The sequence below is a fragment of the Mustela erminea genome, chromosome 12 (assembly GCF_009829155.1).
Source record: "Mustela erminea isolate mMusErm1 chromosome 12, mMusErm1.Pri, whole genome shotgun sequence".
NCBI lineage: Eukaryota > Metazoa > Chordata > Mammalia > Carnivora > Mustelidae > Mustela > Mustela erminea.
Window position 1 is genome coordinate 21,206,047 of NC_045625.1, and position 23,323 is coordinate 21,229,369.

General features: G+C 39.3%; 1 protein-coding gene across 2 annotated transcripts in view; it reads right to left on the bottom strand.

The window, feature by feature from the left end:
• Positions 1-2,557: 2,557 nt before the first annotated feature.
• Positions 2,558-23,323, bottom strand: part of UGCG (UDP-glucose ceramide glucosyltransferase) — a 40,148-nt gene continuing 19,382 nt past the window's right edge. The window contains exons 2-9 of one of the 2 annotated variants that reach the window (XM_032307222.1): positions 22,512-22,653; positions 13,986-14,088; positions 13,132-13,233; positions 11,574-11,686; positions 7,929-8,107; positions 6,614-6,700; positions 5,599-5,788; positions 2,558-5,094 (exon numbers count right to left, since the gene is read on the bottom strand). In XM_032307222.1, coding sequence (XP_032163113.1) covers positions 4,924-5,094; positions 5,599-5,788; positions 6,614-6,700; positions 7,929-8,107; positions 11,574-11,686; positions 13,132-13,233; positions 13,986-14,088; positions 22,512-22,653 — 1,087 coding nt within the window. In that variant the 3' untranslated portion in view covers positions 2,558-4,923. The remainder of the gene's footprint in view (positions 5,095-5,598; positions 5,789-6,613; positions 6,701-7,928; positions 8,108-11,573; positions 11,687-13,131; positions 13,234-13,985; positions 14,089-22,511; positions 22,654-23,323) is intronic. The other variant, XM_032307224.1, reaches the window with a different exon arrangement.

The window sequence follows — 23,323 nt, forward strand, 5'->3', positions numbered from 1 at the left end:
AAGAGGTCCACGTTCAACCAGCACAGGGGCTGCAAACGGCCTGCCCAGCAGCGTCTGCAGCCAGCAAGAGTCTCAAGGGAATTATGAACATGCTGTGTGCAGCTCTATCGTGTAAATGACTAAAATGGACTTTATAATAGACATAGAAAATGTGAACTGCTCAGTACCAATGAAATAAACTGAAAAAGTTATTGAAGTGCCAAGCCCATGAAGTTTTATGGATAAATCCTTTCAAACTTTCAAGGAACAGATCATCCCTGGCTAAATAATTTCTGGAGCACGGGGGTTGGCGGGGTGGGGGGGGGACCCAACTGACTTTGCAGTTAGCATAACCTCCCTCTAAAGCCTAGAAAATATTTCATTAAATACTAGCAAATAAAGCTCAGAAATGTATAAAAACACACACACACACACACAAAACCAGTAGTATTCAAAGGCCAAGTAAGCTTTGTGTCAGAAACGTGAATACATGCAGACTGTGAAAATACTGTTACTTCATAGCTGAAAATGGTTCTGTTCTAAGACAGGGAAGGAAACCACATTTGGGAAGGGTCATCTTTTCGATGGGGACACTGGTGTGGGCCATTTGGTTGCACAAACGTTGATCAGTTAGTTTCACGCCCATCCCATCTTGCCTTGGGAGAGCATTATCCTAAATGCAAAGATTTTAGCATTGTTCTGTCTGGTAATGTAGATTGTTTATTAGGGTTAAAAGACATGGAATACTCAATAAGGAAGCATTAAGACCCTTGCTTAAGTAAGACCAAGAAATAGAAAAAATTCCAGTAGGTGGCTCAGTTGGTTGAGCAACTGCCTTCGGCTCCGGTCACGGTCCTGGAGTCCCGGGATCGAGTCCCGCATCGGGCTCCCAGCTCCATGGGGAGTCTGCTTCTCCTTCTGACCTTCTCGCCTCTAATGTTCTCTCTCACTGTCTCTCTCTCAAATAAATAAAATCTTTAAAAAAAAAATACTCAATTTTGCCAGTCATTAAAAAAATCTGGGGACGCCTGGGTGGCTCAGTTGGTTAAGCGGCTGCCTTCGGCTCAGGTCATGATCCCAGCGTCCTGGGATCGAGTCCACATCGGGCTCCTTGCTCAGCAGGGAGCCTGCTTCTCCCTCTGCCTCTGCCTGCCATTCTGTCTGCCTGTGCTCGCTCTCTCCCCCTCTCTCTGATAAATAAATAAAAAATCTTAAAAAAAAACAACAACTGTATGTTGAGGGGCACCTGGGTGGTTCAGTGGGTTGAGTATCCAACTCTTGAACCCAGCTCAAGTCTTATCTCAGGATTTTGAGTTCAAGCTTTGCATTGGGCTCTGTGCTGGGCACGGATCCCACTTAGAAAAAACAAAACAAGGGGCCCCTGGGTGGCTCAGTGGGTTAAAGCCTCTGCCTTTGGCTCAAGTCGTGATCCCAGGGTCCTGGGATTGAGCCCCATATCGGGCTCTCTGCTCCGCGGGGAGCCTGCTTCCTCCTCTCTCTGCCTTCCATTCTGCCTACTTGTGATCTCTGTCAAATAAATAAATAAAATCTTAAAAACAAAACAGAACGAAACGAAAAAAACCTCCGTTTAAACAATGAGGTACAGTATTTTCATCTGTCAGTTTTGGAAAGATCTTGAAACTGGCCATTCTGGGTTCGAGCAAGGATACCGAAGAACGAGCAAACAGTTCTGTACGCTCTCTCGAACCCTGAACAGGTGTCAGAAGACTAGAGGGAAATTGTACATCTAACAGTGGTTTCAATATTCCTTTTTTTAAAAAAATTCAGATATAGTTAACAGACCATAAAATTTGCCTTTTCAAGTCTACAATTCAGGGTTTTTTGTATATTCACAAGGTTGTGCAACCATCACTGCTGTTTTATGGCAAAACATTTTCATCGTTTCAAATTCCTTTTAGACTCTTCCTCCCTGGGATTTACTCCCCAGTTAAAAGTACTCTTCCCTCACAGACTTAGAGTGAAACAGGTCTGCAAATGCCTCCAGCTTTGGAGGAGCCTGGCCTGGATGGTGTGTGCGACCACTTAGTCAATCTCCCATCTAGGTTTCCAACCCCAGAGCCACTCCTTCCCTTTCCTTGGTTGGGCCTTTCCCAGCCACTGGAGTGGTAACATCTAAGAGGCCAAGTCAGGTTGTGAGCTAAGGCTGGGGGGCGGGGGTGGGCAAAAAGGGCCCATGGTTCTCTTCTCCAGGTTGGGCCAGTGCTTCTCAGGTCTGCCTGCTCAGAACAAGGACAGCTCAGGCCTCACCCCAGAATAACAACCAGAATCTCTGTGGGTGGGGCCCAGGCATCTGTTTTTTTTTTTTTTTTTTTTAAAGTTCTCCAGGTGGTTCTAATGTGCAATCAATGTACAAAAGCCCCATGTTATGCCAAAGCATGACTGTAGCACAGGTAAAGAGGAAGACTTCAAAATTATCACCCGACAGAATTCTCCCAGTAATTCTGATGTGAATGGTGGAATGTGTTATTTGTGAAAATACCAAAAGAAGGAAAGACAGTAAACAACAATACATTATTGTTAATGTTTTGATTGTATTCAAATTTTTATTTTGAACAAAAAACTTAATACAATGATTTTAAATAATAAAACGTGGTATATTCTAGACACTTGTTGGTTTTTTTTTAAACAGTTTATTAAATTTGGACTCCTACAGTTCTGTTGTGATGCTTTCTTCAACATTTATAGTATTTCTTACCATATTATCACCACTCTAAACTTGCTAAACAAAGAATCACTCTAAGTGAAGCCTGAAGCTTCACTTTATCACATAACACACATACAGAACAGTCATTTTTTATATTTACAAAACACAAGAAGTCTGTCCAGCCATTTGGATTTGTTGTTACATTGCCCATACTGAGATTAGCAAAAAGCTAAGTAATAAGCAAGATTTCACTTCAGCAGTGCAAAAGATGGCCTCAACCAAACTTCATTAAACAAACCAACAAATTACAAACAAATTCAGCAAAATTCAACTTGTGTAATAGAGATAAAAAACAAACAAAAAAACAAAACAAAACACAAAGTGGGTCACAACTAGACTGGTTTTCACTGTGCAACTTTCCTCAGGGAACAATACTACCCATTTCACATAGAAAGGAGTATGCATCAAAGCCTTTGTTCATGAAGAAAATGCCCTCCAAACAAATTCGTCATAAGGCGCAAAAAAAGAAAAAAATTTTTTTTTTAAATGAAGCAGTTTGGCCCAGAGAAAAGCTTATACATAATGTGTATACATAGTATATACACATTAATAGATACATTACAATGGAAACCATGTATGTTAGTCATTAGACAAATAAACTGGCTCAGTGTAGTGAAAATGTGTCCATTTTCTAGAAATACGTAATTATTGCTGATAGGCTACACATTATGCTCTGACACGGAAACTGGAGAAAGTTAGAATTTAAAGTGGCCGTATTGCCAGCGTCAAGCCCTGCAGCAGGCGTTCATGAGGACAACATGCCATCCAATCCTAAGAAAAAGCAAAAATTCCACTACAGAAAAAAGGAAAAAAAAAAAAAAAAGGCTTATGCACTGTCCCTTACAATTTTGCCTATTAAAAAAAAAAAAAAACAAAAACTAGTCCAGTTCACCACAAGTTAAGCACAACCTGACAAGCAAGTTTAGCGGCAGGATGGGGAGAGCAGAGTAAAAGACAGCATGCATTTACAACTAGCGCTGATCTAGTCTATTCCGTCATACAAACTGGAATACAAAAATCCAATTTAAATAAGACTAGACTAACTGTAAGAGTTTTAAAAAAAAAAAAAACACACACAGTAGACTTAGTTTGATACTGATTAATTTTAAGAGTAAAACTCACCCCGTCCCCACTTAATACTCTACTGCAATTTATTTGATGGCTAGAATATTCACTTACTTAAAAAAGATATTAAATACCTGTATCATGAAATTACATTCTTTTTAACAATAAGACATACTGTGTAAGAAAATAGCTCATGTGTGAAATGTGTCTGAAATGCATTTTTCCTCACAACTATCAAAACATCCACTCACACTAAAACAAAACCACCCCAGCCCCCCCCCACCCCACCCCCCAGAAAAAAAAAAAGTTCGGGAAAGATGGGGTGGGGCCGGGTGAGGAGCAGGGAAGGAAAGGTTTACCAGCACAGTGATTAACAATGGTTCAAGACAGAACCAACAAGAGTTGGTCAAAAGGATGCCTTCAATACATGGCTACAATTAAAAACCAAACTCAGCCACTTTTGGTTCATTGCAGTGAGACCAAAAAAATATCTCTCACAGATTCATATAAATACTAGACTCCAGCTCTTTTATTATTATTATTTTTTAAAGTCTTCCCATTTGTTTTTGCAAGGCCTAGCTACCTTATTACAATTTATATTTGCTCTGCAACAACTACAAGAGGTAGGCATAGAGCATGAAAAAGTTTCTTAGTTAGTACCTCACTGTGGGCTGTTCACTGCACACCTTTCACTTTAGATGCGTAAAGGGATTGCTTTCCGGTCTTTCCTAAACCCCAAAGCAAAGCTGCTGCCGTCCTGTAAATGTTCTACCAGAGTGTACTCACAAATAAGAAACTTTCTCTACTGAAGGATACTGTCATAGTGTTTGTTGCAGAGCATTCATATAGTCATATATATATATTTATTTATTTTTAAAAAATAAACAAACGACAAAAACCAAACCCAGGTTCCTAGAACCAGTTCTCTTGATTCACTACTTCCACAAAATAAAGTGTACCATTTGGCCAAGACTACAGATGTGGTTTTTTTTTTTTTTTCTTCACAGATGCAATTGCCATGCAAAATAAATTAAAGAACAGATATCAAACATACATGTGATAAAACTACGGAAGGTAGATCTTTAAAAGCATTTATATAAACATAATTTATAATACTTCTCTTTTTTCCTTTATGTACAGTCACAAAGCTGTCGTTATACATCGAGAATTTCCTCCGCTGTGCCCCCACAGCGCAATCTGTAGCGACCAGTTCTCCAGCTTATGGTAGGGTCCCATAATGCCGACAAAAAAATGTATATTGTCATGGATTCACGGATGAACCAGGCTACTGCATAATCAAGTTTTGAGAAACACAGTGTGCCACCCTGGGGATTGGAAAAAAAGAAAACACACAGAACTGACTGACCAACTGTCGAACTAGACACAGTTAAAAAAATGAAAATTCTTCAATTTCATTCTTAATATAGAGACTATATAAAATCAAGCCTGCTTCTTGATATAATTTAACTGCCAAGCTATATCCATTAAAAAGTGTTAACGATGAGTAGAAAAGGCATTAAAATCACGGCTAGACTGACATAGTTTAATCTGAATACTCGATTTTGGGGGGAGACTTAATGAGAGTCATTTATTAACATGATTTTGGGGGGAGCCTTAAAAAAAGTCATAGTGTAACTACCAACAGAAGGTTGAAAATTATGTTAAGTTCTGCATCCGCATTCTACTAAGGAAAGTAATGTTTAAACCTGATTATTAACCTCTGGTAGGAAGCCAAAGAATGGCTCAGAAAGACTGCTTCAACCCTTTCTAAATGAAAATAGTTTTAGTTCTCCAAATGACTGCCAACCTTTTCATGCCTATCCACATACCTGGACACCCCTGAGTTGGATGTAGTCAAATATAAACCATGCCAGGCAATGACACATGAAAAATACCATAATATCCCATCTGAATACATGGTGGGCCGCCCATCCGATAATTAAACTGGCAACAAAGCATTCTGAAATTGGCTCACAAATTATTGTAGCAGGAAGCATGTTAATTCGCAATTTGGTCCACCTAAAATTAAAAAAAAAAAAAAGGTTTTCCTTAAACACCACCACCCTGGTTACAAGACTAATCAATTTTCCCCCCAAATGATCAGCTCTTTATCCTGTTATATAAAGGCCCTCCTCTTTAAAGAGTATTTAATGAAACTCTTTTCTGTTTGTATTTAGTATTATCAAAGAAAAAAGCCCATAAATTTATTTGTATGGCCTACACTCTAATGAATAAAAAAGTCAAAATACAGGGGTGCCTGGGTGGCTCAGAGGGTTAAGCCTCTGCCTTTGGCTCAGGTCACGATCTCGGGGTCCTGGAATCAAGACCCACATCGGGCTCTCTGCTGGGTGGGGAGCCTGCTTCCCCCCCACCCCTGTCTGCCTGCTTGTGATCTCTCTCTCTCTGTCAAATAAATAATAGAAAGTTAGAAAATAGAGATCAGCACATTAAAGAATCAAATTCTCAACATCTCTTTAATTCTTTATTTAAAATTCAATTTAGTTAACATGTACTGTATTACTGGTTTCAGAGGTAGAATTTAGTGTTTCATCAGTTGCATATAATACCCGGTGCTCAGTACATCATGTGCCCCCGTTAAAGCCCATCACCCAGCTACCCCACCCCCACCCACCTCAACAGCTCTTCACGGAATGCTTTCAGGGTTACACAGCAAAGAAAATATATTTAGACAATACATTTAATAAAGATGCTAAACTCTCTTTTCTAGAACTAAGCAAAATTTGCCTTTTAGATATTTTAAATATCGAGTTAGACCATGTAAAAATCACACCCTCCCCCACCCTTTTCTTTTAGCCAAAAAAAGAAGAAAACCAGCTGATTTACCTGATCATTCTGGACTGAAACTGGGAAATGGAGTAAGAGCCGGAGTTTTGCATTGCAACCTGAGTGGACATCGCAAACCTCCAGCCTCTGAAAATTAAGGCAATTATAAAATGTACCAAGAGGATGAACACATGCAGGCATGACTGACTATGCATTTACTGGTCACTATAAAGTGAAAGCAACTGCTGGTGTTCGGCCGGAGCCTAGTTCTCAGGATTAGCACCTGCTGGGGGGTATCATCCTTACGATGTTTTAGCAATTACATAGGTTCCGTGACAGCACCATCTACTGCTGGAAGAACTACCACCCCTCAGTCCACAGTTTAAGAAACTTAAAACACAGACATTCTGGAAGTGCTAGGTGACATGGGTTCTGTATTTCATAGCTTAGTCCTGGATCACTACTAAACAAAACCAAAACCAAAAGCCACCAATGCAATTGTGGGCTGGGGGTATGTGTGACACGTGGGCATCGACAAGGCTATTCTGTAAGAAATGCAACAGAAAGCATTCTGTAGCTCATGGGAAACACTAAGGAACTATGAGCCACGTTGAATAACATCATTTAAGAATTTTAAAAGCACACCTCAATTTTTAAAGTCTTATCTTTACTAAATTATCACACAAGGCAATGAACCCCTTTAAAAGCAAATGAGTATCTTGTAACAGAGAAATGTTTAAGTCATTCTGTGAATTGTTAGGTGGCTTCTTAGCAAAGCATCACATAATCTACGGAGAAATTTCAAAATGTAAAATCATATTCTTTCAGTTTTCACCTGCTGGCTTATGACCGCACTAGTATTTTCAATTCTTCTAAAACACACAGAAATTCACATCTATAATAATGTAAATTTATAGGGCGCCTGGGTGGCTCAGTGGGTTAAGCCGCTGCCTTCGGCTCAGGTCATGATCTCAGGGTCCTGGGATCGAGTCCCGCATCGGGTTCTCTGCTCCGCGGGGAGCCTGCTTCCTCCTCTCTCTCTCTCTGCCTACTTGTGATCTCTCTGTGTCAAATGAATAAATAAAATCTTAAAAAAAAAAAAAATAATGTAAATTTATAATCACAGAGAAGCTTCCTTTTAATGTCATGCCACACTAAAGAATGTGAAAGAATCAGAGCACTTATTTTCCTCAGTTATTTCTTTCATAACGTTATCTATGAATAATAGGAATTACTTCCTAAAAATATTTACCTATTCTGTACTCACTAGCAAGAAACGAAATAGCCCCTTAACCCATAGGTTTAACAAATACAATCAACCAACATAAGTCAGATACTAAAAATACTATAGCCTGATGTAATTTAGTTTGCTTACCGGTCAGCTATGGCCTTGGCCATAAAGTAATCTTCAGCAATGTACTGGGCAAAAGCTATAAGCCCTCCTGCTTGATCTAACACATCCTTTCTCATTAAACAAGACATTCCCGTCACACATTTGAAGCCAGTTACATTGGCAGAGATATACGACCTTGGATGAGAAGTCCCAAAATATACCTGCCAACACAAGAGCAAAAACATATATGTATAATCAGAATGTTATGTTAAAAGTATGGTAGTTGGGACGCCTGGGTGGCTCAGTTGGTTAAGCCACTGCCTTCAGCTCGGGTCATGATCTCAAGGTCCCGGGACTGAGTTCCGCATCGGGCTCCTTGCTCGGCAGGGAGCCTGCTTCTCTCGCTGCCTCTGCCTGCCTCTCTGCCTGCTTGTGTGTACTCACTCTCTCTATCTCTGGCAAAAAAAAAAAAACAACTATGGTAGTCATAAACTTTTTTTTTCCTAACAAACTTCCTTTAAGTATGACTATCTTATTATTCTTATATAAACTACCAGAATAAAAGTTATTACAAAATAATGTTTACATGTAGTGGACAATCAGTAATTTCTTGATGGACTATTCCTTTTGTTTGTTTGTTTGTTTTAGAGAGAACAAGCAAGAGAGAGAGCATGTGAGCAGGGGGCAGTGGCAGAGGGAGAGAGTATCTCAAGCGGACTTCGCACGGAGCAAGGAGCCCAATGGGAGGCTTGATCCCACCACCCTGAGATCATGACCTGAGCCGAAACCAAGAGTCAGAGGCTCAAATGACTGTGCCACCCAGGTGCCCCTTAGACTATTCTTACTAGCACCATTACAAAGAAAAATATACAGATCTTATACAGACGTTAGTGTAACTACACACACACACACCTACACATACAGGTGTATGTAGGTGACTGTATGTCACATGTACTCACATGTGCGTACACACATACAAACACCACCTATATCGACCTACAGGACAATCCTATTTTAATTCCTTTCATAGCTAGCTGCTTTCTGCCCAAGTCACCGAGCTTTTCCCCAATTCCCCCAGTGTTATGTTTCAATGAATTTTCCATAAACAGGGTGGATACTAAAATTCTTTCTCCCATTTTACTCCCCCTTTCCCTAAATATGCTTTGAAGTCATGAACTATGCAAGTTGCTAAACCAGTGGTAGAATAAAATGATCATCACCCTAATTATGAGGCATAAAACCCTATTATTTACATCTGAGATATGCTGCCTTTTCTAATTAGCTTGAAAGAAGGGTGATTTCTCTCAATGGCAGCAGCTATGCACACAGTGTGGAACAAGGGAATTATCAGGGGTAATGAAGAAGATGATTCTTGTTACCTACCCTATGTCCAGACTACAGTGAACCTTTGGTGTTTGTGGGACTGAACTGAACCAAGTAAGTACGACCAGATGCCCACATCTTAATTCCTTAAGCAGTTACTATGTGGGGCTTTAAGAATGAGGTGGAAACAGGAACTATATCAATGGCTCCCAGGATTTCTTTACAGACTGAATAATCCTTCCACTTCCTTTCCTTCACTCTGAGTAAGGCAAAAGGGCCCTTTACAGATTAAATTTAACCTAAGGGACTGACCATGATCTGGGAGAGGATTACCACTGCCACACACATCAACTTGGATATTTCTAAAACAAAAATACTATGTGGCATATAAGAATAGAAAGTATTTTATTTTGAAGTACCTACTCAGAGTTTCTCTCACGAAACAAAAATTCTGGTATTTAAAGACTTAACAATTTCTTACAATAGGACAAATATATTCATGGGCAGTATTAAGAGCTCCTGACTCCAATTGCCAGAGGTTAAATTCCACTCACAATGTACTTTTACCCCCTCAGATCTGTGATAATCACAAGACTCCAATATAAAATAATGTAAGTGCAGATATGCTTAAAAGCAAGTTGGTATGTTTAAAAGACTACAACAGTGTATCCTTCCCTGATGACATTAAGGCAAGCTTTTCTTCCTAAATGTGTAACAACCCAGGAATGGTTAAATCAGGCACAGAACATACATATGATAGACTGTGATACAGTAAATAAAAATCACTTTTATAAGAAGTTACTAACGAGGGGGCATCTGGGTGGCTCAGTAGGTTAAGCCTCTGCCTTTGGCTCAGGTCATGGTCTCAGGGTTCTGGGATCGAGCCCCGCATCGGGCTCTCTGCTCAGCAGGGAGCCTGCTTCCCTTCCTCTCTCTCTCTCTGCCTGCCTCTCTGCCTACCTGTGATCTCTGTCTGTCAAATAAATGTGTAAAATCTTTAAAAAAAAAAAAAGTTTCTAACGATATGGAGAAAAGCTAATGATGTGACAAAAGTCAGATACACACAGTTTTTAGAGTACCATCTCAAACTGTTTTTAAAAATGCACATAGGGAAAAAAACAAACTTCTCTAACTGGTAGGGTTATGGGTTATTTTTTATTTTTTGTTTCTTATATTTGTCCACAATCTATAGTTTCTATTTGTTATAGGGTAAAGAGGGGAAAAAATGGAAAATGCAAAGTAAGTGTGTCTGGGTAGCTCAGTAGGTTAAGCACCTATCTTTTGTTCAGATCATGATCTCAGGGTCCTGGGATCCAGGGCCACCGACATGTCAGGCTTTCTATGTCAGCGGGGAGTCTGCTTCTCCCTCTTTCTCTCCTTCTGTGCCAACACCGCCCCTGTCCACCCCCGCCTCCAAGTTCCAGCATGCTCTCTCTTCTCTCAAATTTAAAAAAAAAAAAAAAAAAAAAAAAGTAGGACATCAAATGGATTTTATAATGATTTGTACAAATAATTTTCCCTTTTTTGTATATTTAAAATACTCTGGGGATGTCTTGGGTGGCTCAGTCCTTAAGCATCTGCCTTCAGCTCAGGTCATGATCCCAGGGTCCTGGGATCTAGTCCCACATCCGGTTCCCTGCTCAGCGGGGAGTCTGCTTCTCCCTCTGCCTGCTGTTTCCCCTGCCTGTGCTCTCTCTCTGACAACTCAATAAATAAAATCTTTAAAAACTAAAATATTCTGTGATATTTTAAAAAAGATTCTTTTCATATTGGATCTCTGAAAGAACCACATGCCATGTGCTTTTAGGTAAGTCAGTAGTCTAGAACCTGACTCTAGAACTGAGAGAGAGAGCTGTAAGGAGAAAGAATATACTGTGTTCAGCTGATGATGAGAACACAAGGATGTTTCCCGTGCACATCCACTCACTGCCAGAGGGCAGTAACTTCAGCTGTGATTCCAGGTATCCAAAGAGGTCTTCACTAATAAAACAACTGCTCTCGGGGTGCCTGGGTGGCTCAGTGGGTTAAAGCCTCTGCCTTCGGCTCAGGTCATGATCTCAGGGTCCTGGGATCAAGCCCCACATCAGGCTCTCTGCTCAGCAGGGAGCTTGCTTCCCCCTTTCTCTCTCTCTCTCTCTGCCTATTTGTGATCTCTGTCAAATAAATAAATAAAATCTTTAAAAAAAGAAAGAAAGAAAGAAAGAAAACTACTACTCTCATCTTGAGGATGCCAGCAGGTTAAAGCAGACTTCATTACAGTTAACTTCGGGAAGCTCATCCCAACTCTCACACTTAAACTAGTCTCAGGTTTCTGGTAGATGAGGACGTGACAGTAAGAATATGTCACATGACCATGATACTTACCTGTTCTAATGTGGCGGCAAAGCCCTGTCTGTCTGCCACATAAGGCAGACCATGAACCAGGCCTACTTTCTCCGTCATTTGGTTAACCATGTCAGTGAGTGTGTCTGGAATTACTACAAGACAAAAACGTGACAAGGGAAAGAGAAAAGAAATTCCTTTTAGTAAAGCATCCACTAACATGAAATGTATTTGTGAGATATTACTAAAGTCTTTTTTTAATATTTGGATATAATAGAACTATTGTCCATCACTTTCCTAATTGGAATACAAAATCTCAAAAAAGGCATTAATACATGATAACCTAATTTACATGATACATTTTCAGTCTAATATATACTTAACACGTATCAGAAACAGGCTATACCCTGAAAACGTTACTCCCCCTATTTAAGAACCTCCAAACTCGACTAGAGATAATGTGTCCTAACAGAAAAGGAACAGGAGCAAAGATCAAAGGACCTCAGTCCTTACGCTGGTTCCTGCATTCTCTAACCACAGGAAATGAGCCTCCACTTTTCCCAGACGGTATGAGATGTCCTATCTTGTCAAATTGAGAGCGGGAACTGAACGAGATGATACTCCATAGAAATGCATATGTATATTATGAAAACGTAATATACGATAAAAATAATTTAGGATAGCAAACACGAAGAATGAACACCATCTCTGGCCACAAACTGAGTGATCTGTATCGGTCCTGATGAATCAGGCAGGACACACTTCCATTAATTTTCAAATCTGCTTTTTAAAACTAATAAAAAGAAATTAAATCATGGTCCCCTCTTCAAACAGCAAACATCTCCTGTCTTTTTAAATGACTTTACTTCCCTCAAGTCTTCACCAACGAAATCTACTCTATGAAGTGTATCTGGACCTTCAATACACATCTTCTAGAGCCTTGGTTCTCCACGGCTGCCCTGCAGCGAACGTTAGCCATGCTCAGAGCCAGTGTTTGGTGCTCCTGGCATTCAGTGTGTAGAGGCCAGGGCTGCTGGCTCACCATCCCACACGGTAGCCTCCACAGTGGAATTACCTGGCCCCGAATGCCAAGGTTGAGAAACTGGTGCTGATTAGAATATAAATGTTTAAAAATGCTAAGATGCAAATTATAACTTCAGTATGTAAACACCTTCCTACTAAAATAAGCTATGTACGTATTCTGGTAATACATTCACCTATTAATTTTTGTCCCTTTGTGTGAGAGAGTATATTATTGGTGCCAAACATATTAAAGTAGAAGATAAGGGTAGCATGAACAAGGCAAAATTTACAACTATGAAAAATCTTGTAAAAGGGACTGTAAAATGGATCAGAACTTTTTTTTTAATAGCTGGAATTTTCTCTCCAAAGCAAAGATATTTTTATACATCTAACAGTCTAGGTTAGCATTAAAAAGTTCCTAATCTTAGTAAGTATAACTTGACATTTTACCATGAATTAGATGAAATTAATTACTTCATGAGGCAAACAAAAAGGACTGATAAATATATTTTCAGATTGCTTTTGGCATTTTATCATCAAAGGAATAGTTTTATGAAATAAGTAAAAAGAAGCTCACCTCTTATTCCGCTATCACAAATCCATATCAGATCATACTTTGCAACTTCATATCCTGGCATTAAATTATTAATTTTAGGATTAATGCCAACTTTTTTGCCACCTAGAAATGTAAAGTGCAACAGTGAAAGATTCATGAAACACTGAGAATATTTTCTAGAATACAAATACAGGGTAGAGAGAAGTGAAAAGTACTTTCACATAATAATTTAAACAAACATACTTTTAACATTATGCTGTACGTTCCTTATTCTTCACAATATGTTTAGAAAGAAATTGCTCATTCTCAAAGGGAATTAATTTCTTTGAAAATGTATTAGGATCAGTTTTTTGATTCTTAAATTAATGCATCAGTAGTACGAATCAATGTTTAATAGCAAATATCTCTCTACAAGTCTTCAGAATAAGCCTATAGGCTTTGAAAAAATCCTTTATACAAAATATCTATGTATATTCTTTTTGTCATATCATAAAAGCAAATTCTATCACTCACTCTCAATTACAGTGAATTAGATATAGAAAAGCCCACAGGTTGGAAATATTAAAGAAACAACAATAAGAAAAACCAGACTCTCGTATCTGACTGAGAAAAACGTAACAGGGTAATGGCAGCGGAGGTGGGGGTGGGGGGTGAGGGAGTAGGGTTTTTCTTGTTGTTTTGTTAATTCCAGAAATGGAAAAAACCCTTTGTTTTTAGAACTTAAGCTTTCTCAAAAGGATATAAACACATCCTACTGCTACTCCAATATGCATAAAGCAAACATGCTAGTAACTTCACTCTAGTTTAATGCAAAGATTACTGATATTTAATACTATTAAAGCAAAAGGGTTGTTGCAGAATTAATTTTTACCTACCAATAAACAATCTAGCATCAACATTTGGATATTTTCCAAGAAGCTTCTTACATACATCAATGGCTGGATCATCGTGATCTTGTACACAAAGGAGGACTTCATACTAGTCAAAGAACACATTTTATGTAAATTAATCTCTTACAAAAATAAGCACATTATTAGTATTTACTGACTGAAAAAAAGGCATGAGGAAAAACAAGCAATGGTACACACAGAGTTTAGAAGTTAAGAGAGTACTCATAATGGATGTAAACACTTAAGACGTCAAGTGCTGCTTTAACAGAGAGCAGCTTCTCCCTGAACAGGGGCCTATTTGCAAGCAGAAGAGATAAGGAAAGGCCCAGCAGCCCTGACCGCTGAAGTCTTCCCATTCCCAGATAGGCAGGACCTCGATATTAAACTGCATCTCGAGCTTCTCCGTGGCCTCCATCACTGCAGCTTTACCAAATACTCACAGGGTGCCTAGGAGTAGTAGCTCCATGTAAAAGCAACATGGAAAGCAAACAAAATAAACACCCACTCTGTTCTCTAGAAGCTCGGTCTCCGAATTTATTATTTCGTGAAGGTGCTATAAATTACATATCAACTCCCATTATGATTTAAAGGGTTTCCCCAAACTCTTCACATGAAAAGGACAAAAGGAGATTCGTTTTTTGCTGTATAGTAAGTTCTGAAATAAAATAGAATTTGATTGAAAATCTATCATCCTGGGGTGCTTGGGTGGCTCAGTGGGTTAATGCCTCTGCCTTCGGCTCCAGTCATGACCCCAGAGTCCTGGGATGGAGCCCCGCATCAGGCTCTCTGCTCAGCGGGGAGTCTGCCTCCCGCCCCCGTCTCTGCCTGCCTCTCTGCCTACTTGTGATCGGTCCATCAAATACATACATAAAATCTTTAAAAAAAAAAAAAAAAGGGAAAGAAAATCTATCATCCTGAAAAGTATGGTTAGCCTTCTAAGAACAATGGAAAAGAAATACTCAGGGTTCTATTCCACTCAGTAGGTTAGGGAGTCATTTCTTTGCACCTGACTGGCTATGTCTGTTTCCCTGGGATATTTATTTAAAGTAGAGTATACTGGGCCCCACTCTAACTTTTGAATTAGAACTCGGGGATGATTCTGACATGTAAAGATTAAATACCTTGAGTATTTAATCTTTAACCTACCATTTAGTAAACTACTAAGTTTTTTAAAAAGTATTTGCTTAGGGCACCTGGGTGGCTCAGTGGGTTAAAGCCTCTGCCTTCGGCTCAGGTCATAATCCCAGGGTCCTGGGATGGAGCTCCACATCGGGCTCTCTGATTATTGGGGAGCCTACTTCCCCCTCTCTCTCTGCCTGCCTCTCTGCCTACTTGTGATCTGTCAAATAAATAAATAAAATCTTTAAAAAATAAATAAATAAATTTTTTAAAAAAGTATTTGCTTTCACATACAAATATGCTACTATAATATTTTATGGGCTAAGTATTCCAAGCAGGAATTTTTTTTTCAAGAGTGCTGCTAAATTCATGCTGACCCTGTGACAAAGTTCCTACCAATCCTCTTTGTAATATGGGGTGGGCATTTTTAAGCAGAGGAGGGAGGTTAATTATGTCCATGAAAAAAAAAAAAATCTATGTGTCCTAAAAAATAAAAAGAGCTAAGAACATAACTTTTTACGTGTCTAACATACAGCGACTAGCTCAGGTAAATGGGAAACCCAGCAAAAACTGGCAATATAGGGACGCCTGGGTGGCTCAGTTGGTTAAGCAGCTGCCTTCCGCTTAGGTCATGATCCCAGCGTCCTGGGATCCAGTCCCACATCGGGCTCCTTGCTCAGCAGGGAGCCTGCTTCTCCCTCTGCCTCTGCCTGCCATTCTGTCTGCCTGTGCTCGCTCTCCCCCACCCCCGATAAATAAATAAAATCTTTAAAAAAAAAAAATTCGTGGGCGCCTGGGTGGCTCAGTGGGTTAAGCCGCTGCCTTCGGCTCAGGCCATGATCTCAGGGTCCTGGGATCGAGTCCCGCATCGGGCTCTCTGCTCAGCAGGGAGCCTGCTTCCCTTCCTCTCTCTCTGCCTGCCTCTCTGCCTACTTGTGATTTCTGTCAAATAAATAAATAAAATCTTTAAAAAAAAAATTCGTTTAAAAAAAACTGGCAATATAGAAATTAGTGACTGAGTATGAAAATGGCCAGGACTAAAGTCAAAGAAGGTAACACGATTTTTTAAGTGAAAGAAAGAAAATGTTTTCTCAATAATTAAGTAGAGGGGAAAACAATTTATACTTCCCTCATACTTTCTACCTACTATTATTATACATTCTATCAACTACCTACCTATTGTCCAATGATGATGGACCAAAACTGCCACTGAGGAGGTACTGAAAACAACTTTAGAACTACCCAGTCTCCAGGGACCAGATAAAAATCTGAGGATGGGAAGGACACCACTCTGGCCACACCCTTGAACTTCCCAAAGGGGTGACTCTTAAGTCCTATAAAGCATCAGTCATCCTCCCAGCCCGACTCTCAAAACAATGTCTGGCTGAACCAGCCAAAAGGCATTGACCTTAACAATGAAGATCAGAAAGATTAAGTGAACTTCCAAAGGGTAAACGTAACTATTGGCTTTCGTACTAGAGCAAGCTGTTCAGCCAGGCTCGCGGTAAAGAATTCCTCGTTTTTCCCAACACTGCATGGTTTCTTTAATGCTTTTATAATTTATGCTATTTTGCAGGTATGAGCTAATGCAGTGAAAGGAAATGTTCGTAAGTTATATAATTCCATAAAATGTAATCAAAAAGTCAGTCTTAGCTTTTTTTCCCCCTAGCAAAAGAAAATTTTGAAGAATATTAGTTCTAGAAATGATTTCAAAGGAGGCAGAGTTGACCTTTCTTCAAATGCAAGATTTAAAGTTTTTATTTCAGGGGCACCTGGGTGGCTCAGTCAGTTAGGTGTCAGCTCAGGTCATGACCTCAGGGTCCTGAGAGCCGGAGTTCTACATGGGGCTCCGTGCTCAGCGGGTAGTCCACTTGAGATTCTCTCTCCCTCTGTTCCTACAACCCCACATACACTCTCTAAAATAAATATCTTTAAAAAATTGAAGTTTTATTTTTACTGATTATACCTCTTAAAATGAAAATCAAAAACCACCTGATTAGCCAGAGTGCAAATAAAACTCAATTCACATTATCTAAGAAATGTTCAGATTCTTACTAAACATTTAACTTTTGCTTGTTTCTGATACTGAAAATCATACCAAATAAGAGGTAAGCATTTCAAATATTTTCTAAAGTATTCGATTTTAACCTGAAGTTCATTTTTCAGCTATGATACTCACCTGTGCCTTCAGTCTGATTGAACATTTATTCGCTAGGAATCTCTGTAATTGAATAGTTAAGTCACTCCAACTGCCCTGCAACTGGCCAGACCGAACATATCAAATTGGCTAAAGGCTTTTTTAAAGGATACAAAAAATTTCTTTTGAAATTATTTTTAGAAGACTGTCTATTTAATTTAGACAGAAGGGTGCATGAGATGGGGGTGGGGGAGAGGAACACAGGGAAAGGGACAAAGTTGACTCTGCACGAAGAGCCTGACGTGGGCTCGATCTCATGACCCCAAGATCATGACCTGAGTCGAAATTAAGAGGCAGAGGCTTAGCTGACTGAGCCACCCAGGCACCCCTGGATATTTCTGTATTATCTAAAGGATCGGGCAGAAGTATATATGTTCAAAAACATAAGGTTTATTAAAAATATTATACTTTAGGGGTGCCTGGGTGGCTCAGTGGGTTAAGCCTCTGCCTTCGGCTCAGGTCATGATCTCAGGGTCCTGGGACTGAGCTCCACATTGGGCTCTCTGCTCAGTGGGAAGCCTGCTTCCCCCTCTCTCTCTGCCTGCCTCTCTGCCTACTTGTGATCTCTGTCTGTCAAAATAAATAAATAAATAATCTTAAAAATATTACTCTTTAAAAATATCTCAAGAAAACACTTACTTTATGGATGTGAAAGGGCTGTAAGATACAGTGAATTCCATTATAAATCAGTATAGTATAAATACATAAAGTCTAGTAATAAACCTCAAAGTAGTTTAAATGAGAACGTTAGTGTTCGACAACCCTTTACTAAGGTTACTATACATATAGCTAAAGTGGCTAATTTTCTGTTTCCCTTTTCAAATAGTGCAACGAATAAAAGGCTGAGGACAAGAGAGGTGTAGTAGGAAATCCACAAATAGGGATTCAGCCCTTTGATATTTAAGAATTGGGACGCCTGGGTGGCTCAGTTGGTTAAGCAGCTGCCTTCAGCTCAGGTCATGATCCCAGCGTCCTGGGATCGAGTCCCACATCGGGCTCCTTGCTCCGCGGGGAGCCTGCTTCTCCCTCTGACTCTGCCTTCCACTCTGTCTGCCTGTGCTCGCTCGCTCTCTCTCTCTCTCTCTCTGACAGATAAATAAATAAAATCTTTAAAAAAAAAAAAAAAGAATTGAGTATCTGAAAACTGCAATAATCATGAATGCTACTTTTCAGCTTTTATGAATAAATTCATGAATAAATTATGCATGAATAAATTATGATGCATATATAGTATTAGATTTAGGTATATAAATAACATTAGAAAAACCCCACTGATTCAGCCCTGTAGACATTAGGAATATAAACTGTGTACTACAGCAAATAAGATAAAACATCCTCTTAAAATAGAAAACTGTTTTAATGACATTAATTATATTGCATATCAAGTAGGAATATCTTGAATTGTTCTACAAATAACTACACATCTTTTTTTTTCCTAAGATTTTATTTATTTATTTGACAGACACAGATCACAAATAGGCAGAGAGGCAGGCAGAGAGAGAAGAGGAAGCAGGCTTTCTGCTGAGCAGAGAGCCTGATGTGGGGCTCGATCCCAGGACCCTGAGACCATGACCTGAGCCGAAGGCAGAGGCTTAACCCACTGACTCACCCAGGTGCCCCACTACACATCATTTTTACAGAAAAATTTTATGATGCTATTTGGATGACAGCAGAATATGAATTTTCCAACATAACATATTTAGAGCCCAAATGCCTAGAACATTCTCTGGCATGGAGTGATTAATACACTTATTAAGTTAATGCATTCATCCTTGGGATAACTTCTGAGTGAAAGACAGATGCCAGGAAGGAGATGTTTTGTAAGAACACAGCTCTGAATTCAAAGTCTAGACAGGTAATGTTATATACTTCTTTATTTTCAAGAAATTGTCTATATTGTTTTCCAAATTTACTTGGCAAATTCCTATCTTGCAGATTTACTAGTTTCACCACATATGTTGTGCTTGGTCTTCTGAAAATGGATTTGCTTTTCTGTCTTCTCTAATTCTTTGTTTAGAAGACCATTCAGTAAGAAATAATTCCTGTTAAGGATAACTACACCACCGGCAATAAAGAGTCCAAACATGGCACCAGACTTGTAACATTTTAAACCAATTCTGTATTTGCAAAAAAAGGGGGAAAAAACCCCACCACTATTACCACAGCCTCATTCTTGTAATAACTCTGATCATTTAATTTAAAAACTCTTCATAGGGCCAGAATTTACTAACGTAAAGCTAACTGCTACTTCTTCCCTCTGTGGCTAAATCTCCCCGCAAAATGTAATCTGTACTGAGCCAAGCTAAGTGCTCAGTTTTGCAGAAAATCAATTATATGACTTTTTCATTCTTATTTTTTTTTAACACCCCAAGGAATAAATATCCAAAAAAGTGGATTGGGGCCCCTGAGTGACAGATGGTTAAGTGTCCCAACTCTTGGTTTTGGCTCAGGTCATCATCTCAGGGTCCTGGGATGGGGCCCCAAGTCAGGCTTCGCACTCAGTGCAGAGTCTGCTTAAGGTCCCTGCCCTCACCCCATTGATGCATTCTCTCTCTCAAATAAATAAAATCTTAAAACAAAACAACCCGAAATAGTGGACTGACAAGATATGCCAAGTACAGAAATGTTTCAGGATAATTAGTACAGTAACGATTCTCACCAAAATTTAAGCCCAGAAATTCAGGGCAAGTACCAGTAGTAAATCTTCTTGCACGTACCCCAAATTAAATAAAAGTTATGAACTTCAACATGTTCTTTTTCTACAGTGGTCTATAATGTTCTGAATCAAATTAGCAGGAAAATCGTATGTCCGGACTGATACCAGACATACTTCTGGAAAACAACGTTCGCCCTCGACAAAAAGCCAATAGTAAAGTATACTGGGCCTGGCAGTCACACAAATATTCGTTTCAGGACTACATGCCTCCTGGGTGACACAGCCACTTGCCTGTTCACACTCAGATTTGTGGGATTTCAGTGGTTTAACTTCAGTTTCCTGTGGAACATTTGCCACTGGGCTTGGTCTTTTTAAAAAGCCAATAAAAATGCCATGAGGTCCAAGTCTTCCTTTAGATTACAGGTCCTTAGCACTTTCCCTCCGCTTTCTTTATTTTCTATTTACACAGCTAACAAACAGTACTTTTCTAATTAGTAAAGTTCTGAAAAAAAGAATTAAAACAATCTCTTAGGGGCACCTGGGTGGCTCAGTGGGTTAAGCCTCTGCCTTCGGCTCAGGTCATGATCCCAGGGTCCTGGGATCGAGCCCCACATCGGGCTTTCTGCTCTGCAGGTAGCCTGCTTCCTCCTCTCTCTCTGCCTGCCTCTCTGCCTACTTGTGATCTCTGTCAGATAAATAAAGAAAAAATCTTTTAAAAAAATAAAAAAAATAAAAAATAAAATAAAACAATCTCTTATATATGTGGTTCCTCATTTTATAGTACATATCAAAACCATTTTCTCCACGATCAATTTAAATACCTCAATGATAAAAATGGAAAAAGAAGCAAAAACTAGAGCTCTTGAGATAATATCAAATTGTAATTAAAAAAAAAAAAACAAAACTCCATTCAGAAGAAGAAATCAACTATTGACTTATCCCAAATGTTCAGGATTAATGGATACTATATTCCTGGGTTATTCTTAGACACTCTTTCTACAACTAAAGCCCACATTAACTTCCATGACCAATTCAATTCCATGACTATCATCTCCCAAGGACCCAAAATAAAAGGTCCATAATCAAATTCTCAGAGTGGGTGAATGGGGGGAAAGGGTGGGATGATGATTAAACAACTGAAATGTGACATTAAATTTCATAAGGACAAATATATGATTCTAGCTTAGAATCAATAAAATATTTAATAATAATAAATGAATATTTTTCAGTAGAAAAATTCTCTTTGCATTTACTTACATAAGTTTAAAAACCTTCCATTTTTCTTATTGCAAAACTTATTTTGCAATTAATTTATTTGTATCATTCTTTCTAAATTACAAAAGGATACTTTCTCCACTTTTAGTTTGAAAAAATCAAGTATGAATCTTATTTTTTAAAAAATTACATATTCAAGGGGCGCCTGGGTGGCCCAGTGGGTTAAGCCGCTGCCTTCGGCTCAGGTCATGATCTCGGAGTCCTGGGATCGAGTCCCACATCGGGTTCTCTGCTCAGCAGGGAGCCTGCTTCCCTCTCTCTCTCTCTGCCTGCCTCTCTGCCTACTTGTGATCTCTGTCTGTCAAATAAATAAATAAAATCTTTAAAAAAAAAATTACATATTCAATTTATTGGACAGGTACTGCATGCATGAATCAGAGCTCTAAAATTATTAAATACATACACACACACACACACACACAAACTAGAAGAAATAACTATTTTGCTTCAAATTAGCTTCAAATACCTAGACTTCCAAAATTTAAAAGCACTAATATAAAAAACAACACTAAAAAAATAACCAAATTATATTCATGTCTACATACTTAGTAAGAGTTGTTTTAAGGCTACATCACATCTGTGTCTTCTCTATTCTTTTCGTTGATGCTACTGAGAAAAGTACAAGCTAAAAGCAAAGAAATGAGTGTGAAAACCTGTCACCATGAGAAATGTGGTGTGTATATTATTTTCCTTCTCACAATTTCAGATGTCCTAAAGAAATGAGGGGAAGAGCCTCCAAATGGCAAAAACTATGGACAAACTGAGACACTGAGGGTCAAAACAGACACAAGCAAAATTCACATGGACCGAAAAATCAAGCAACTACCTGCCTGAAATGTAAAGACACATTCAAAACCAGTGTTTCAAGCAATTTTAAAAGCTGCAATAAAGCTAGATACATAATCTCTTGATTTAGTAAGTTGTCTAAGAACTACAGGTTGAATATTAGAGGGAAGAAATTAAAAAGAGGAGACACCTGGGTGACTCAGTGGGTTAAGCCTCTGCCTTTGGCTCAGGTCATGATCTCAGGGTCCTGGGATTGAGCCCCGGGGCTCTCTGCTCCAGGGAGCCTGCTTCCCACCCCCATCCCCCCACTCTGTCTGCCTCTCTGCCTACTTGTGACCTCTATCTGCCAAATAAATAAATAAAATCTTGTGTTTTTTTTTTTAGAGATGCCTCTCTAAGCATTTACCACAAGAGAAAAGTCCCCCCCCTCAAAAAAAGAGGTCTCATCCATACCTAATGAGTACAAGGTTGTACTTACTTTGGGGTAATCCAATTCGAAGAAGGTCTCCAAGTTGTTGATTAGGTTAGGATCTACTCCTTTCAGTGGCTTTAGAAGAGACACGCCTGGGAGCTTGCTGTATGGCTGTTTGTCTGTTGCCTTCTTGTTGAGGTGTAATCGGCTAAAAAGCAAAGGATGTATACATCATTTCTGGAGAACACATTAGTGCTAAATCAGCCTAATGTGTTAAGCTATCAAGCAATTACTAAATTCGGGCGCCTGGGTCGCTCAGTGGGTTAAGCTGCTGCCTTCGGCTCAGGTCATGATCTCAGGGTCCTGGGATCGAGTCCCACATAGGGCTCTCTGCTCAGCAGGGAGCCTGCTTCTCCCCACCATCCCACCCCCGTCTCTCTGTGCCGGCCTCTCGGCCTACTTGTGATCTCTGTCAAATAAATAAAAAAAAAAAAGGGGAAGAAGAAATTATTAAATTCTCAGTTTTAAAAAGCTATCTGAAAATGAAGGAAAGTAACCAGATAAATGTCCAGTTTAGGAAAACCGGAACTAAGCAGAATGAATGTTCAGATGAAGCCTGGAGCTTAAGACTGTGGTTTATGCTTCGAGAACAATGCCCAACAGAGAGTACGCAGCCAATAAATAAATACATGGTGAAGAACTGAATTATAGTTAGCCCACATATTAACTGCCCTTCCTCCCAGCCTGCCATCTATGTGGACCAAGAACTGCAACAACAGTAGTGGTGGTGGTGGGGGGGGAATCCCCATCTTCCCCAGAAAGAGGGAGAAATGTAACCAGAAAAATCTGAGAAATACTTGTAAGAAGCAGTCCACACA